The sequence below is a fragment of the Notechis scutatus genome, chromosome 2 (assembly GCF_049901735.1).
Source record: "Notechis scutatus isolate UNSWTSFEM ecotype Mainland chromosome 2, rNotScu1.2, whole genome shotgun sequence".
NCBI lineage: Eukaryota > Metazoa > Chordata > Lepidosauria > Squamata > Elapidae > Notechis > Notechis scutatus.
The window spans coordinates 199,146,540-199,165,262 of NC_142010.1; the positions used below are offsets into that span (position 1 = coordinate 199,146,540).

Genomic DNA, 18,723 nt, shown 5'->3' on the forward strand with positions numbered 1-18,723 from the left:
CTTGAACCACTGGGGCTCTGGGTGGAGCAGGGCCCCCTGGTGAAGGGAGATTAGATGGGCTGGGATCCTCCAAGGAGAAGCCACCGATAGGTTGACCAGGTCCGCAAACCAGGGCCTCCTTGGCCAATAGGGTGCCAGGAGGAGGAGCTCCGCACGTTCCTCCAACATCTTCCAAATTACTGCCGGAATGATGGGAAGCAGGGGAAAGGCATAGAGGAGACCCTTGGGCCATCTGCACCGAAGAGCATTGGTCCCCTCTGCTCCCTGGCAAGGAAACCTGGTGAAGAATCTGGTGACTTGGGTGTTTTGAGGAGTGGAGAAGAGATCCACCTCCGGTGTTCTGAATCTGAGGGAAAGATCCCTGAATAGAGATGGAGGAATGGACCATTCTGCCTGGTCGACTAGGCTCCTGCTGAGCCAGTCGGCCTGAGAGTTGTCGACCCTGGAGATGTGGTCCGCCGAGATCGACAGCAGGTGTTTCTCTGCCCATAACCCCAACCGTAGAGCCTCTCTCATGAGGGCTTTGGACCTCATCCCCCCTTGCCGGTTGACATGAGCCTTTGCGGCCATGTTGTCCGTAAGGACTAGAACATGAGAGCCGGTCACTGATTGCCTGAAATGCTTGAGAGCCAGAAAAATGGCTCTGAGCTCTAGCCAATTTATGGGAAGGGTCTGCTCTGATCTGGACCAAACTCCCTGAGCTATCTAGCCGTGCATGTGGGAATCCCAGCCCAGGAGGCTGGCATCGGTGGTTATCACTAGCCTGTCTGCGTCCCTGAACAGGAGTCCCCTCCAGATTGACGGAAATGCCACCAATTGAGAGATCTCCGGATTTGTGGCAGGAGTGGGACCTTAATGGATGAGTGGCTGGTTCCTGCTTGTTGGTAGGGAAGCAGGAACCATTGGAGGGGTCGGGAGTGGAGCCGAGCCCACGGGATGATGCCAGTACAAGAGACCATCTTCCCCAGAAGTTTGGACAGCAGCAACAGGGGGACAATTTGATGTTGCTGGATCTGGCTGATGATCTCTGCAAGGCTCTTTTCCGCGAGCTGGGGACAGGAAAACCTGGCACGACATGGTATCGATGACTGCTCTCAAGTGTTGCAATGTGGTTGTGGGAGAGAGCTGGCTCTTTTTGGTATTGATGGAAAATCCGTGACACTGGAGACATGACAGGGTAATTTGCAAATCCCAATGGGCCGCAAGGATGGAAGAGGATAGAATCAAAATGTTGTCCAAGTAGCATTGGATCCTCACTGGAATAGAATGCAGAGATGCCATCAATGCTGCCAGAACCTTTGTGAAGACCCTTGGAGCCGATGAGAGGCCGAAGGGAAGTGGGTATTCTGATAACAGAAACGGAGAAACTGGCGATGATGAGGCCAAATTGGGATGTGGAGGTAAGCCTCAGTGAGATCAATGGAAGAGAGGAGGTTGCCCTTCCGAACGCTCTCTAAAATAGAATGCAGAGTCTGCATTTTAAATCACCTGTATTTTACAAATTGGTTGAGAAATTTTAGATCAAGGATGGCTCGCCACCCCCCTGAGGCTTTGGGAACGATGAAAAGGTGAGAGTAAAGACCACACCCCTGTTGAGAGGGGGAACAGGTTGAATAGCCCTGATTTCCAGAAGGTTCTGAATGGCCTGATTCATGAGGGCTTGCCTAGAAATGTCCCGAGAGACAGGACAGATCAAAAAATTTGGGGGTGTGTGGCGTTAGGAAGTCCAATTGTAACCCTGACCTAATAGTGCTGAGCACCCAGGCATCCATCGTTGACTCCTCCCATTTGAAGGCAAAGAAGGCTAGGTGACCTCCGATGGGTGGGGAGAACGAGGGATTACTTAGAGCAACGGAAGGAACGACCCCCTCCCCCCAAAAGGGCCGTTTACCAGTAGAAGGTTGTTGCCTGCCAGATGCTTCTGCCCGTTGGTCTTGGCGTTGGGAGTACGGCCTGTGAGAGCGGGGGAAGCGAGATGAGGTCTCCGTTCGGAAGGCAGGAGGGTGATAAGGAGCAGGGCGATAGTCGGCTTTCTTCCCAGAGGAAGAGAGAATTTTACGTTTATCCCTGGTTTTGATGAGATAAGGTTCCAGAACATCGCCAAAAAGCTTATCGCCTGCGAATGGAACTGAAGCCAGCTTCCATTTTCGGTGTGACTCCGCCTGCCAATTTCAGAACCATAAAATTCTTCTTGCTGCTACAGAAGATGCCATGGCCTTGGATGCAAATTTGGCGGAATTGAGAGTGGCATCCGCAGTGAATTCTGCCACTGCAATAATCTTATTAAGGTCTTGGTGAGACTGAAGGTCAGAAGCAGGTAATCTATTTTGGAGTTGGCACAGCCACCGTATGGATGCCCTTGTGAAAAAGGATGCTGCTGTTGAAGCCCGAACAGCCCAAGCAGCGGCCTGGTGATTGCGCTTGAGGGTCTGTTCGGAGCATTTATCATCCGGTTTCAGGATATCTTCTGGCTCCGTGGGAGTGCCAGAAGATGAGAACGAGGCCAGAACTGGAATGTCAACAGAAGGCACTGCCAGGGCATTGTCCAGAGCTGCGCTGACATTGTAGAAACGATTATCCAGAGAAGATGGGCGAGGACCTGCCGAAGGAGAAGCGCACTGTTCCTTGACCATATCCAGGAACAAATGAGAGAAGGCAAAACCTCTGCATGCACTACAGGCTTGGAGAAGAGCGAATCCCCTTGGCTAGAGGGATTTCCTTGTGGCTCAGGAGCCACTTCCTCTGGCGACAGCTTGGCAGTGACCAAGGCCTTGCTGAGTAATGGCCTGAAGAAAGTAGGTTTGAAGACCAATGCAGAGGATGTCTGCTCTGGGCGAGAATCCTCTGAAAGATTTTGGTCAAAAATCTCACCCTCTTCACACTCTGAATGAGAAGAGTAACTGTGTTCAGATGGTGAAGGCCTTCCTTCCTCATCAACCTCCTCCCATTCTAGTAGAGAAGAATGGACCCTGAGGTCCTGGGGCCTGTTTAAATCAGGATGATGAGGCAAGGAACTTATAGATTGAGAAGGGAGAAGGGCCTGAACCCTTTCCAGAGGTTGAAGAATTTGCTTGAAGCCTTCAGCCAATCCCTGCCTAATGGCTAATGAGATAACTTCTTGGATATCCCTTGGTCTATGCTCAAAGGTAGAGGCAGAAGGCCGAAGGCCCGCTGCTGTGGGAGTGAAGGTGGCTTCAGGCCTAGATTGAGGAGAGGTTCGAGGCCTGGAGGGAGGGGGGCAGCAAAGGGCCCAGAAGCCTGTTGGAAATAAGACCCAGATCTGCTTAGATCCTGAGGATCTGATTGTACAGCAAGAGCCTCAGGAGACCAGGATGGAGGATAGAAAAGGTCATAGATAACTTCTCCTCCCCTGGGAGGGCTTGGTTGGGGCTCACGAGTATCACCTGAAACATGCTGCAGTTGCACTTCCTTCTGTTGATAGTTCTGTTGAACTGCTTCTCTGTAGCTGCATGTCTGCGCTTCTCTGCCCTCAATTCAGCCTGAGTAGCCTTCTTAGGGGCTAGAGCCTTAGCTTTGATTTTAGCAGTCACCTCCCTCTGGACTGATTGGGTGTGTTGCCTACGTCTTTTTCTCTTATAGGGCTTAAGAGACTGTTCCACTCTGCCTGAGCCTTATCTTGCTCCATTTGTAGAATAAAGGCTCTTGCGTTGGAAAGAAGCTGTTTATAAATTTTTCTATTAAGCCCCTTAGGGTATAAATGGCCCCCGGGCTTACAGAATGGCCGCTCACCTCGTGGTGGAAGGCTTGAATCCAAGATGGCCGCTGACTACAGGAAAACAGGCTCCAAGATCGAAGAATCGCTCCTTAGGCTATACAGAGCCCCGAGCGAAGTCAGCAAGGGAAAAATGCAGCAACCAGCCACACAATCAGCTGGCTTGTGCTCTTATCAGTTTGCCAATCGTTTTTATGATCGCTCCAAACCGCAGGTGTGGGGGCGGTCTGCAGACGCTGCCCAGCTTGCCTGCACAGAGCTCTGTAACGTTGCAGGAGAGAGAGCCCTGCTCTCCTGGAAGAGCAGCTGCCCTGGGAGCTGCTTGAAGCGAGGAAAAAATTACTGAAGATCGCTGTGAGTGCTGTCTAACAAAACGCTTTCAGAGACACAGCTAGTGACTGAAAGGAGCTGAGTCAAAAGCTGGGGTCTTTCCCAGGGGCTGACTTTTATATCTTAGTACAGACTCAGCTAAATTGCATCATAGGAAGGAGTCAACCCATCCTGGGCTCTTGATGCAGCATGGAGGAGAATGTAAATGTCTGCTCACCAGCATGTTTCAAAGCTATACATTTTTGTTATTGTTTTAAGTATTGTTCAAAAGTTGAAACTAGTAGAACAACATCTAAGACAGTGGTCGGGGAACAGGGGTAAATTACCCCAAATGGGGTAAAACTGAAAATCCTGGGGGTAATGACCGTTCTCATTACCCCCAGGCATTTTATTTCCGACATTCTGTTCACCTTCGGTGAATGCTGCTGGGATCGGGAATCAAGGACACAAATGAGAGAAGGGGAGGGAGGAAGCAACGGAAGCCTGTCCTGCTCTCTGGCTCAGCAGCTTCGGTTTCCTCCCGCCTCGTTCCTCTCTCAGTCGCTCTCTCGCTCCTCCACCAGCCCAGAAAGAAACTGCTTCAAAGAAGCCGGGGGGGTGTGTGGCTTTTCCTGTCGGCGCAGCTCCTCCGAAGCGCCCGTTTTTACCCCCACCCCGCCGCCAATCAATCCAATCAATTCTGCCTGCCTGCCTGCCTTCGTTTCTGGTAGTTTCGGAGCAGCTTCGGCTGAGAATAATAACTATTCGCCTCTTTTTCTCAGCCGAAGCTGCTCCGAAACTACCAGAAACGAAGGCAGGCAGGCAGAACGGAGCACTGGATTGAACCGCGGGCGGCGGGCGGGGCGGGCGGGGGTGAATGGGCGCTTTGGGGAAGCTGCGCCGACAGGAAAAGCCACCCTGCCGGCTTCTTTGAAGCAGTTTCTTCCTGGGCTGGTGAGGAGTGAGAGAGCGACTGAGAGAGGAACGAGGCAGACACCTGAGGGATGGGGCTGAGGGAGGGAAGGGAGACACCTGAGGGATGGGGCTGAGGGAGGGAGGGAGACACCTGAGGGATGGGGCTGAGGGAGGGAGGGAGACACCTGAGGGATGGGGCTGAGGGAGGGAGGGAGACACCTGAGGGATGGGGCTGAGGGAGGGAGGGAGGGAGACACCTGAGGGATGAGGCTGAGGGAGGGAGGGAGACACCTGAGGGATGGGGCTGATGAAGGCAGGGCCGAGAGGCGAGGCTTCTCAGCCGTCCTGCAGGGACTATCTGTCGCTCAGGGTTGCAATGAGGAGGCATTGGCGTTCCCTGAACTTGGTGGTTTGCTGGCAGACGTTTTATTACCCGACTAGGTAACAACATCAGATGTTACCTAGTCAGATAATGAAACGTCTGCAAGCAAACCACCAAACTCGACTCTCCCCCCGTTGAAGCTTTCAAAGTAATTTTAAATACATCCAATAACATTTTGAATTCAAATAGTGTATGATTTCCTTCCTTTCAAATCAAGGGGGTAACGTCGGCGTTTATAAAAATTTTTGGGGGTAAAAGGTAAAAAAGTTCCCTGACCCCTGATCTAAGAACAGGTTGTGCTTCATGATATTCTACAGAATTGTCCAACCAAAATGCACACTCTTCTCCGGTCCTTCAAACAGATGGCTAGTCTTTCAGATCCTGTCTGTGTTCAAAGCCATAAACCAGCAAGACACTTTTTTAAAAATTGAGAATACCGTCCTGATCATACATAAGTATGCATAAAGTAAGTACATAAAGTAAGGGGTAGTTATTTTAATAGCCACAGGGATCCACGTGAAGAAAATTGGAGCACGTTCATGGCTGTCCCTTAAATGCTTCTAATACTTGGAAACAAGTACGAAACATTTAAGTAGTCACATTCTTAAGTGATAAACTCTTGGGGTTGTTGGATTTTTTTTTAGAATCAAACAAGTGATTTATATAACAGTTATAAAGTTAGTAGTACAGTATGATAGAACAGTTAATTCATTCTACTCCATGTTAAATCTTCAAGGGTTTTTGGCCAATTTTTTCCTGCATCTATTAATATAAGGATAGGAAATTGTGTCTTGTATGCAGTGCTGTATTCTTAGGAGCTCTAGTGGAGATAGAAATGATCAACAATCTGATTGTGAAGTTGTCTTCCTTCAGTTTTAGATTTTGTTTTCACTTTGTGACTTCAGCCAGTGCCTCCACTCTGACTTCGGTTCATCAGATAGAGAGGCATTCAGCCCAGTTTGAAAATTCCCATTCTATATATTAATACATACTGTATTTGAAATACATCAGAACTTTCCTGATTCTGCCCTAAAGTCGGAATCTTCCATCCATTCCCATTCCTTAAGTGTATGACCTATTTGATTTCCCCATAGTCTCCTTACCTCCATACATTCTTCCTACATATATATTCATGCTGTTCTTTCCACTGCATTTCTTGCTTCCTTCCAGCACTGAACTTGCCTGCTCTGCATTTCCCACATTTTTGCTTCTTCTATTTGCCAACCTCTCTACTTCTCATTCCCTTTCCAGCCTTGTGGAAAAGTCTGCTGTCTTTTGATAGCAAAAGGGCTGTGCTGTTGCAAAAAGAGCCTGCTATTTGTATTTATTAAATTTATATGTCGCCAGAGGTGGGATCCAACCACTGTAACTCCTGGTTCAGTGATTTTATATTTCAGTGATTTAATGTTTTGCGTAAATCACGTGCGTGTATACCATCATCGGCTAGCTGCTTGGACAGCTTGTCGGCTAGCTGCCTGGACAGCTGAGCAGTGCTGCGCGTGGGTGCACAGCAGTTGAAAAAGCACTTTTTTCCTGTTTTTTCAACCGCAGCTGTGTCACGCAAAGCAGCTGCGGTTGAAAAAGCAGGAAATAAAGGTCAGGTAAGAGCCCAGGCAGGCAGGTGGGCCAAAACAGCAGCAGACATAGAACCGGTTCTATGTCTGCTGCTCTTCAGAGCTACCTGTTCTACAGAGGTGGACAGAACCAGTAGAAACCCACCCCTGTATGCCGCCCATCTCATGGTTGAAGGTGACGTGAGTCTTGGTCTCATAGTATTCTATTAGCTGCAATTTTGGTAGTGTAGTTTTGGTATTCCAAACTCACCACTACCAAACAAAACACACACAAAAAAATGAAAATATTAGCTTAAGTTAAAATAAAAGCATTAACTGTGGCTCCATGCCCTTTGCATGTTGATTCTATTCTCTTTTGGACTATGACTTTTGATTTGCTGCACAAAGCTCTCAACAGCACTAATATTCCGCTGATACATTCTTATATTAAAGGATACATTGTCTGTGGTTTTGTCACTCTGATCCAGACATTTATTTGTTTCTTTGTTTGTTTGTTTATTATATATGTATATATGTGTGTGTGTGTGTATGTACACATATATTTATGTATATGTATGTATACAGATACAGTGTATATTGCCTTTATTATTTTTACAAATAACTCAATATCCAACATACCTCCAACATACATCCAGATGGCTTTCATGGCTAAGGCAGGACTAGAATTCATGGTTGCCTGTTTTGTAGCCTAATGCCTTAAACCTAGATCAAACTGTCTCGTTGTTAGTCATCATGTATCAGTAATGTAGAGTCGTATAAGAACAAATCACATAAAATCTGTACAAAATGTTGATGTATTTCAGGAGTATACAGTCTTGTGAAGATATGTGCAGTCTGTTAACATGATTTCTGTGCTATCATTTGGCAACATCTCTACACTGTGAATTTTAACAATCTACATTGCTTCCTGGTTACTTAGGTCTGAAGTAGATTGTTGACTATGTTTATGTGTAAACATGTCACACTATTCCATGTTACGATTTTCTGTGCTTTGTACAAATGCCAAATGCTACGCCATAGTGCATTTTAAATAACAAATCTGACTTACGAAAGTATTTGCAATTCTCAGTAAAAATATATGATAATGACTGATTCTAGTGATTATTTAATATTTATTTAATATTTTTCCACCTTTCCTTAACAAAATTTAAGCCAAGATGATTGACTTTCTCTCATTCTCTATTCTTTTCAACTCTTACTTTTTTTTTATTAACTTAGCAAAAGTATATGACCTGTCATTTTATGAATTGTTTTTATGTTTTTAAGGAGATTGGATCAAAAGTTGACCTGGTAAATATGTGCAATGTAAATATGTATTGTTTTACAAGACATGTATATAAACAAAAACTGGAAAGATTACTCCAGAGTTTGCAGTAATTTGTTCCCATCTTTTTAGCATTTAGTACCTCCCCTTGGCAGAAAAGGCTGAGTGAACACAAGTCTATGGTATGATCTAGAAATAAGGGGCAGTTTCACAAACAGAAAGAAGTCTTTATAAGGATGAAAAATACTCCAAAATGATTGATATTATTTTATTCTAGGTCAAATATGGAAAGACTTAGTATTGTCTGAAAAATTTTAAAAGTTTTACTAATTTGGCCTTCTTGTGCAGACTTCTAGAGATTTTAAAAAGTTTGTATCAGAGAAAGAATTTCTTCCCTGTTCTCTGATTAGAGTTAGAATCTCGGCCAAAGTAGAAGAGTGTTCTGTTAATCATCCCAAACTCTTCCTTATCCAATTCAATTCCATTTAAACAGTAGCAGAGGTGATGGCAGCCTCATTAAGACAAGAAATACAATTTCCTTCCTTCCTTGAATTGCTAGTAACGGAAGTCCCAATGGAATTTTGCTTCTCGGTTCCTCGGAATGGATCAAAACAGAAAATATTTTGGTTGAAGAACAGACAGGCTTTACACCTGGACATTCAGTATTAGATCACTTTCTCATCAAGCTGGAATAATTCCACATTGTCTAATAAGTAAATTTTAAAAGGGGAAACTGGGAAGAACAAGGTGACTTAAAGGGAATTTGGAAAACTTCAACTGTTTCCAATAAGGTAGAAATAACAAATCTTGTTTGCAAAGCACGCTGCTAAGTCATAAGGGGGTTATCCCTCACTAAAAGCTATAAATATTTACTGTTACATTAATACCATCTTTTAAAAATGAAATATGGTTGCTCTTAATTTAGCTCTTTCTCAAGGAGATGAATGGTTTTCATTTTATGCATGACCATTTAAGCAAGGGGTGGGGGGAAACCAACTCACTTTTCAGATAAAAGAATCTGGAGCCATGCTTGCTTTGTATTTCATTCCAAAATATAGATACAGTTTATCATGCTTTCTCAGCACTTCCTTAACTCATTTCAGCTTGCTTATGGCAGTCTTCCTCAATCTGGTATTCCCACTGTAGTCCTACATGCGCTACAGATGATCCTCAACTTACGACCACAATTAGAATCAGAGTTTCTGTTGCTAATCAAGGTGGTTGTTAAGGGGGGTGGTTGTATACAATTTTGCAATGTGTTTGCACAGTTGTTAAGTAAATCATGGTCGTTACGTGAATCCAGCCTTTTCCATTGACTTTGCTTGTCCGAAGCCAGCTGGGAAGGTTACAAATGATGATCACATGACCTCATGATGCTGCAGCGTGTATCACAAATACATGCTGTTTGTCAAGTACCCAAATTCTGATCACATGAGCATGAGAATGCTAGGACAGTCGTAAGTGCAAGGACTGGTCATAAGTGACATTTTCCAGTGCCGTTGTAACTTTGAACGGTTGCTAAACAAATGGTTGAAAGTCAAAGACTAACTGTACACACACACACACATATATATGTATGGTATTCAGCTTTGTTCGGGTATTTTCCCACGTCATTATAGTTGTGCTTTTAAAGTTGTAGCAACGTTTTGGCAGCATCTCATCTGCCATCATCAGGCTTCTGTATTGTGTTCGTCTGTGAGTCAGACTTTTACAGTTGTTTCAGTTTTAAATTTGGGGCTAGCCTACTGCTGTGCCAGAAGGCTAGCCCCAAATTTAAAACTGAAACAACTGTAAATATGACCGTGTGGCACTTGAGCAGCAACTGTTAAGAGAAGCCAATCTCCCAGACCAGGTCATCCTTACTATTCAGGCGTCTCGTAAATCTTCTATGATGCGTATGTACAATGCCACCTGGAGGATTTTTTGTCATTGGTGTCACAGGGAAGGTCTCTCTCCTACAGTAGCGGGGGTCCCACAGGTCCTCCATTTCCTCCAGGATGGCTTTGACAAAGGTCTGGCTCCTAACACTTTACGCCATCAAGTAGCAGCTCTTGCTTCAGTCATCTCTTTGGATTCCTTTCCTTCCTTGTCCCATCATCCTTCAGTTCAGAGATTCTTAAAAGGGGCTTCCAATCTCCGCCCTCCTGTGGTTCAAAGGTTCCCATCCTGGGACCTTCACAAGGTCCTCCAGGCCCTAACAGAACCTCCCTTCGAACCCCTCAGAAAGGTGTCCCTTCAATTCTTGAACTTCAGGGTGGTTTTCTTAATAGCCATCACTTCAGCTAGAAGGGCGTCAGAGTTGGCTGCTCTATCTATACGGCAGAACCTCTGCACTTTTCACGACAATAGAGTTGTTCTTCGTTTAGACCCTACCTTTGTACCCAAAATAATTCTGTATTCCACAGAGCCCAAGACCTAGTAGTTCCTGATTTTTGTTCCCATCCACATCACGCCTTAGAGCGCAAGTGGCACACCTTAGATTTAGGAGTGCTCTTAGAATTTATATGCACTTCAAAGTTTAGGAAGATGGAGGCTGTTTGTATCCTTTTCCCCTTCCCACTGGGGGAACAAGGCCTCTCCTGCCACCTTAAGCAGGTGGATCAGGGCTTGCATCGCACAGGCCTACAAAGCCAAAGCTCTGCCAATACCACACGGCTTGACAGCACACTCCACTAGAAGTGCTGCAACTTCGGCTGCCTGAGCCACCCAGGCACCCGTAGAGGAGATTTGCAGGGCGGCTACATGGACATCTCTGTCTCCGTTCATCAGACACTACCACCTGGATTCCTATGCCTCCACAAGCACGGCTTTTGGCAGACGGGTTCTTCAACGAGTGGTGCCTACTTCGGAGTGAGAGACTGGACGAGGACCCTCCCGAGGACATGAAGGCTTTGGTATGTCCCATCCTGAGCTCTCACAGCAGCATGGAGGAGAATGGGCATTGGTAAATTTACCTGAGAATTCCCTTTCTATCTATGGTGCTAGAGAGCCCAGCCCCTCTCTTGTTGCATCTGGATTGTGGTGAGGTATGTTATGGTTCACAATTCTGTTTTGGCTTTCAGAGACACTCACTAAAGTCTGTCAAGTATCTTCGCCAAAGTTGGGGGGTTTCTCCCACAGGCTGCTACTTTTATACTAAGACGGACCCAGCTTGATGATGTCATCAGGAGGAGTCATACCCATCCTGGGCTCTCTAGCAGCGTAGATAGAAAGAGCGTTCTCAGGTAAATTTACCAACGCTCATTTTCAGCTGTAGCACTTGGAGGAAGCCTCAGGCTCATGTCACTCATCAAAATCTGCTAAGTTCTCACTATGTTAAGGGCGCTAAGCCACATTCTTGAACTCCATATACGGCTATGCTGTTGTTTTGCATACCATATGAAGACCATCATGACAAAATTATTATCTCTGAAGAGTTGATTACATACCAACTAGGGGTAAAAGGAATTCCAGAGCTGGCTTTAGAAATCAGGGAGACTTTGTGAGCAGAATTTCTTAACTGGTTTGATATTCAGTGTAGTACTTGGATTTTAGTAACTGAAAAAGAAAATCCATGGTGGTCTCTTCAATATGCAAAATATGCCCTGTTCTTCAATAATTCCCCAATAACATGCTTTCCTCTTTCAAAAAATAAATGATTTAAATTTAAGTCTCTCAGTTTTCAGACTGCTAGGCAGTTCTAGATCCTTGGAATGGATCAAACCTGAAAATATTTTGGTTGAAGAACAAATAGGCTTTATAGCTGGACATTCAGTATTAGATCACTTCTTTATTTTGCAGTATCTACAATAAGTGAAAACTTATAAGTGAAACTTAAGTTGGGATCCACACATAATATGCAGTTTTTATCAATTTCAGAATCACTTTTGTACTTATTGCTACACATAGTGCAAACTTGAGAATAATGGATGCTTGCTTCTTATATAAAACTTTATGAGAACTCTAGTTTAAAAATTAGGTGAATGATGGACTATTATTTTAGATACCAATTGGTCTAAAGCAAACTTCATATAACAGCATATTGCAAGATAGAAGCACTCAACATTAATTATGCAAAACCTAAGATATTGGTGTATGTGTTTACAGAATATAATATAATAGTAATAAATATTTATTTTGTTTATTTCTTCTAACGAGGTTTTGTTTCACTATTTATTAAATTTAGCTTACTTCAACCAATTTCAATATCATAATTATTGGGTTTTACTGCACTTTTATTTCCTGTCTCACGATTCTTTTCCTTCTGATTTTGAGCTGGTCTTTAATTGTAATAAAGTACTTCTACTAACTTCTGCTCTTATCCATTTATATTCTTGTGCCAAATGGGAATATAGGTTATTTGTCTCTGAAGTTACTTTTATATTAAACTCAAATAATATTAGAATAACACTATAAAAGTATAGAAAGCCAGTTTGGTGTATTCAGTAAGGCATCAGGCAAAAAATTGAGAGACTGTGAGTTCTAGTCCCACTTTAGGCATAAAGCTGGCTTGATGATTATGGGCCAGTCAGTTTCTGACAGCTCTAGGAAGGAGACAGTGGCATACCACTTCTGAAAAACCTTGCCAAGAAAACTGCAGAGACTTGTCCCAGGAGACTCTGAGAATTGGCACAATTGAAAGGAAAAAATATATAGTTCAATTAATCGTGCTTGTTATGTTAAAGAGAGTGAGCAAATCATTAATAACTGCATACCCGAAATTATGTCATATTGTAAGAATGGAATGTGGCTTACTTCTTGATTCACACTAATTTTGGCAAGTACAACACAGTAAGCCAAAGTGTTCGGAAATGCACTGTATTCTTGGCCTTTATTTTTAACACAGAAATCTGACTCTGGGGAAAGCTACATGTCCTAGCAATCAATCATTCTTTAACCCTGCTAAAGGCTCCCATGAATGACAGTTGCTGTCTTTTCTCATGCCTATTAAAAGCCTAAGCCTACAGTTGAACCCACATGTTTTAGATTTCTGCATATTGATGAAGTCTAGTTGATTTCTAATGACTTCCATTGACAAAATGACAGACCCCAGCTTTGATTCTCAAGTGTGATTGATTTTGTTTTTCCCAAACTTTAGTGAAGCTATACTGACTATCTTTATTAAGATAGCTTCTTCTTAATAGAGACAAATTATTAGACATCAATCTGTATTTTATAACATGATATAAAAAATTTAATAGTTCTAACATTTCTGTATTCTGTGTGACATATTGATGAATGTGCATTATGGACGTAGCTTATAATAAAAGGTTTCTCAGTTTTTCTCATACTGCTATATGTTAATTTTATTTATTAGACTTTCATTTATGGCACCATTTGATGGCATGTAGAGTTTTTGGCCACTGGCTATAATCTTGCTGTAGACTGAGATATAATAGAGCAAGAAGGCAGGTGTACACTATGAAACTGATGCAGATGTATCAGGAAACCATGGATAAAACTTAAATGTATGTCGTCTTTATTCATCAGTGCAATCAGAGTTGAAAATCCTTGCTATTTTATTGTGATCAATGGCTCAAAATATTGGCTGTGCAGCTTGGATGTCAGCCAGTATGGTTATGTTTGGAACTAAGCTCTCGTTTTGTAAAAACAGAGATAATCTTTAATCAATGAATCATGTACCATCAACCATTGTTTTTTTCTGGCATTTAGATTGGAAGATTGATTATTGGACAGAATGGCCTTTTATCCACTCCTGCTGTGTCCTGCATTATCAGAAAGGTCAAAGCTGCTGGGGGAATTATTCTCACAGCCAGTCACTGTCCTGGGGGACCTGGAGGAGAATTTGGAGTAAAGTTTAACATTGCCAATGGAGGTAAGAGTTGTTGCATCTTTGAATATATTATAAAAAACCTAAGGTCCAAAAAGACGTTTGCCTATTACATTGCCTATTGCCTATTACATTAATTATCTATACTCATATAAAAGTTAAAAAATAATGTCTGTCTGTATCTGTCTAGCCAGCAAGTCAGCCAGCAATCCAGCTATCTATCTTAAGACATCTTAGATGTAAATACAGTATATTTAAACAATGTTTAAAAAGCTTGTAGACTTTTTTCCAATTATTTGTTTTTTTGGAATTAAAATCTTTGAATAGTCATGTTTTCATCTCTCTTGGTTCCAGGCATGAGATCCATGACAAGCAGTCTGATGTAGTAGCCACAGACACCTCTGTTGATATCGGCACAGCTTCCTGTCCCATTAGATTTCTAAAATATTCTTTAGAATATCTAAAATACTACTTTAATTATAAATAAGTAGGAATCTGATATACTACTGCAGCCCCATTTGGAAATATACCCATCTTCTCCACAAAAAGTTAATAGAAGATAACTGGCAGAATGCATCCTGTATGGGAAAAAAAAGAGTGACAAGGAATATTCTCACTAGTTTTTCCTATGGTAAATTAAATATGTTACTCTCCACATAGAGCATGGTAGCCATTTTGTGAGAACATTGTAAACTCTCAAAATTCGAGTATGCCTCTTGGCTGCAAAATTTTGTGCATAAGAACAATAGCAATAGCATTTAAACTTATACATCGCTTCACAGTGCTTTAGAGCCTGCTCTAAGCAGTTTGCAAAGTCATCTTGTTGTCCCCAAGAATCTGGGTCCAGTAATTGAACTAGATTGGGGAAAAAAATCCTACTAATTAATATTTGATGAGACATTAAACCCAAGGAGTTTAATTTGATTTTTCAGAAGATTCAACATATCAGACATTCAGATCAGTTTTAATCTGAAGATTTCAGAGACCATAAAAACCTGTAATAAAATACGCATGCGCTTCTAAAATACTATGTTAATTTAAACTTTTGTGTATCGTAATAATATATAAAATATATTTTGTGTTTAAGAGCATTTAATCCCTGTTTTGGGGCAATATTCAAGAATTGATACAGCTTATGTTTGTATTATATTTTCAGGTCCAGCTCCAGATGTTGTTTCTGATAAAATTTATCAGATCAGCAAAACCCTGGAAGAATATGCTATTTGCCCTGATTTGAGAATTGATTTGTCTCGGTTGGGAAGACAGGAGTTTGATCTGGAGAATAAATTCAAGCCTTTCCGGGGTACTGAATTCTTTTCCATAGTGTGGAAATTTGCAATTAAAACTGAAAAGTTAGTCCTTTAAAAAGTTATTGGCATGGTAATATTTTAGAATGAAATGGGAAATCCACAATGGAAATGTGGCTTTTTTCTTGTTACCCAAATATCACATACATTTTAGTACTATAAAGGCAATACCATATTGATAATGATCTTATTCTGACTGTGACTGAAATTCAAACCAACATCTAACTTTTTGTTTCCCTGGTTCTTGTTAGCTTAGCATTCCCATTCTACATATTTTTCTTCAGGCATTTTACTTCTAAATTTAAAGCACAAGTTGAAATTTCAGTTTCTCATTCTACAGCTTTTGTTTTACTTTGCTAAATTGATTATGGATTTTTGTGGTCATTGTGTTACTAAGCCACATAGGCATTTTATAAAGTTTTTTCATACTTGGTTTTATTTTAGTCTTTTCGATATCTTGTTGATATTTTGTTTTATTCTATTGTGTGCCAACAGTTCTGGAAGCAATATAGTGAGTTTTAGAACATATAACCCTATCTTTACTTGTGCCTTTATCAATCTGACATGATTATTACTGTCCAGAGCCTTTGTCTGAGGGAGATAGGCGGTTGAGAAATATGAAATATAAATAAATAAATTAAGCATGTCTTAAGCATGTCTCTTGCTTACTCATAGAATATCCAAAAAGGTAACAATAGTAAAATATTCAGAGTTGATAGGATCAGATAGAAATTGTGGCTGACCAAAAACATTCAGTGGGACATTTTGTGAAGTAACTCTTTAAGTAAAAAAACAAAAACCTTAAAGTAATACTCTGAGGGACAGTAAAGCATTGAGGCCTATGTTCTTGAAAGTGAAACAGTCCCAAGGACCTTACTAGGTTGCCTGAACATGCATGTTACATGTACATGAACAGAATACACTTCTGACAATTCTGTTGCTGAAGTGTTAAGCAACTTTGCCTATTTGAATAGTTCAGGCAACCCTAGCAAGAATTCTGCTATGGACATTGAATTGCCGAATTGAATGGTGATCTTTGATAAAGGTTAATTCCCAAAACGTTTTATGTTGTAGATTTTCACTTACTCAGTGATAAAAGTTTTTGCAGTAATAATTTTCATTTGGTGTGTATTTACGACTAAGCACAGTATCCTGACCTAACTTCTTTGTTTGATCTTTTGTGCACAGTTGAGATAGTGGACTCTGTGGAGGTTTATCTTAATCTTCTGAGGACCATCTTTGATTTCAGTTCTATTAGAGGCTTGCTAACTGGGCCAAATCAACTTAAGATCAGAATTGATGCCATGAATGGAGGTAAAGAGCACCATTTTTAGTGCAGTATGTAAACCACTGATTTTTAAAATGCTGAAAATAAGATTTAAAACTCAGTAATTAATTACTATTGATCTATAATAGGCTAGATAATCCTTAATGAATGCAGAGAAATGCACATGATTTTGCTGTTATGTATAATATTCAAAATGTCTCCCATATCTCATGCTCGTAAGGGAGCTATGTATATGATGAGAGTGGGGCAGAGGCAGAGAGATGCCTTAAATTTCCTACTGACTTAATTTTGGAGGTGAGAGTAAAGGTGAAAACCCCCTTTCTTCAGCTGAAAACCAAAATATTAGTTGTCTCTGGGAAAAAGCAATTATTGAATGTCCAGGACACTTCTTGTTTCAGTTAACTCATGAAAAGTATTTATAGCTTTGTTCTTTTTAAATTGAAAGAACACCAACTATATATACCGTATTTATCGGCGTATAACACGCACTTTTTTCCCCCTGAAAATAGGGGGCAAATGATGTATGCGTGTTATACGCCGATATAATGTTGAAGCCTTCGGTGAATGCTGCTGGGATCGGGATCAAGGACACAAATGAAAGAAGGGGAGGGAGGAAGCAACCGAAGCCTGTCCTTCTCTCTGGGTCAGCTCTCTCAGTCGCTCTCTCGCTCCTCCACCAGCACAGGAAGAAACTGCTTCAAAGAAGCGGGGGCTTTTCCTGTCGCCGCTGCCGTTTCTCCCCCACCCCGTCCGCCCGCCCGCCCGCCCGCAGTGCTCCGTTCTGCCTGCCTGCCTGCCTTCGTTAATGGTTGAATCGGAACAGCTTCGGCTGAGTAAAAGAGGCGAATAGTTATTATTCTCAGCCGAAGCTGCTCCCAAACAACCAGAAACTAAGGCAGGCAGGCAGAATGGGACACTGTGGATTGAAGCGCGCACGCGGGGTGGGAGTGGGGGTGAAATTTCCCTCTTAAAATGAAGATGCGTGTTATACGCCTGTGCGTGTTATACGCCGATAAATACGGTATATAGAAATCTAGCTCCTTAGCCCTTAAGATACAAATTATTTTCAGCAACTCCACATACACATTGCTACCTCTGTGCTAAGATAATTTATTCTTAACAGTGATATAGGTTACTTGGTATGACAAATGCATTTAATGGATTATATGTTGAAGAATTCGTAGAAACCGAAATTATTCAAATGTGACAAAAATAACTGGGACAAAGGTAACAGATTAAAAAATACATGATTATATTTTTAAGTGTATACATTTTTGCCCACAAACTGGTTTCTTCAGTTTACTCTATTAAAACTTTCAATATTAATAGGTTTTAAAATAATTACTGTCATCTTGAGAAAAGTTAAATATGTCAAGAATGTTTATACCACAAATAAAACATCCTTCTTTTACGTTCTTATACGCCATGATATCACATTTCACCCACTGCCTGTTTTCCATTTGTATTTTTTAAAAATGCTATTCAATTTTTTTTTCTGCCCACAAAAACACAGATACTATAATTGAGTTTAGATATATGACCTCATACCAGCTATTTCCCTCAACAATTGGTAAGGAGATATTTTCAAAGAGCTACAAAATTCTTTGCAGAAGTGGAAGAAAATCTGTCTCTTCCTTTAATTATGTTTCATGTTGGTGTTTAAGTAGAACAACATTCTTTTTTAAAAAATCAGTTTCCTTTCATTTCCTGAGGCCATTTTTTCTACTGCTCAAACATAAAACTCTGTCATTGTGACTACTGCTATAAAATGTCCACTAGTAGAATATTTGACCTTGTATCTGGTATTATACAGCTATTTCTTAAATACTCTCGTAGGTTTTTTTTCCCAAATAAAGTTTGTTATTTAATAATATATACCAGGTGGTATATATTGCTGCCCAGTGTTCTCACTACTTTTATAAAAATTTCACTTGGGAATTTCCAGAGCACAAATTAATCCAGAATCAATCTGCTTTTAAATTAATCACCACGCTAATATGTTTGGTTTTGATACAGGCTTTCTATTGTACAAATTATATAAGCAGCTGAACTGGGCGGGATAGGCCATAATAGGTCACCAAACTGTGACTGAAAAGGTGGCTAAACTGCTAATTTAGATAGTCTACAGGTGATTCTCAACTTGTAACCACAACTGAGTCCAAAATTTCTGTTGCTAAGCAA

At 41.6% G+C, this 18,723-nt stretch overlaps 1 protein-coding gene across 1 annotated transcript in view; it reads left to right on the plus strand.

Moving 5' to 3' along the window:
* The window catches only part of PGM5 (phosphoglucomutase 5), a 65,838-nt gene that overhangs the window by 6,838 nt on the left and 40,277 nt on the right, over positions 1–18,723 (plus strand). Inside the window, exons 2-4 of the mRNA XM_026675547.2 lie at positions 13,830–13,992; positions 15,104–15,250; positions 16,443–16,568. Of these exons, the coding sequence (XP_026531332.1) occupies positions 13,830–13,992; positions 15,104–15,250; positions 16,443–16,568 (436 nt within the window). The remainder of the gene's footprint in view (positions 1–13,829; positions 13,993–15,103; positions 15,251–16,442; positions 16,569–18,723) is intronic.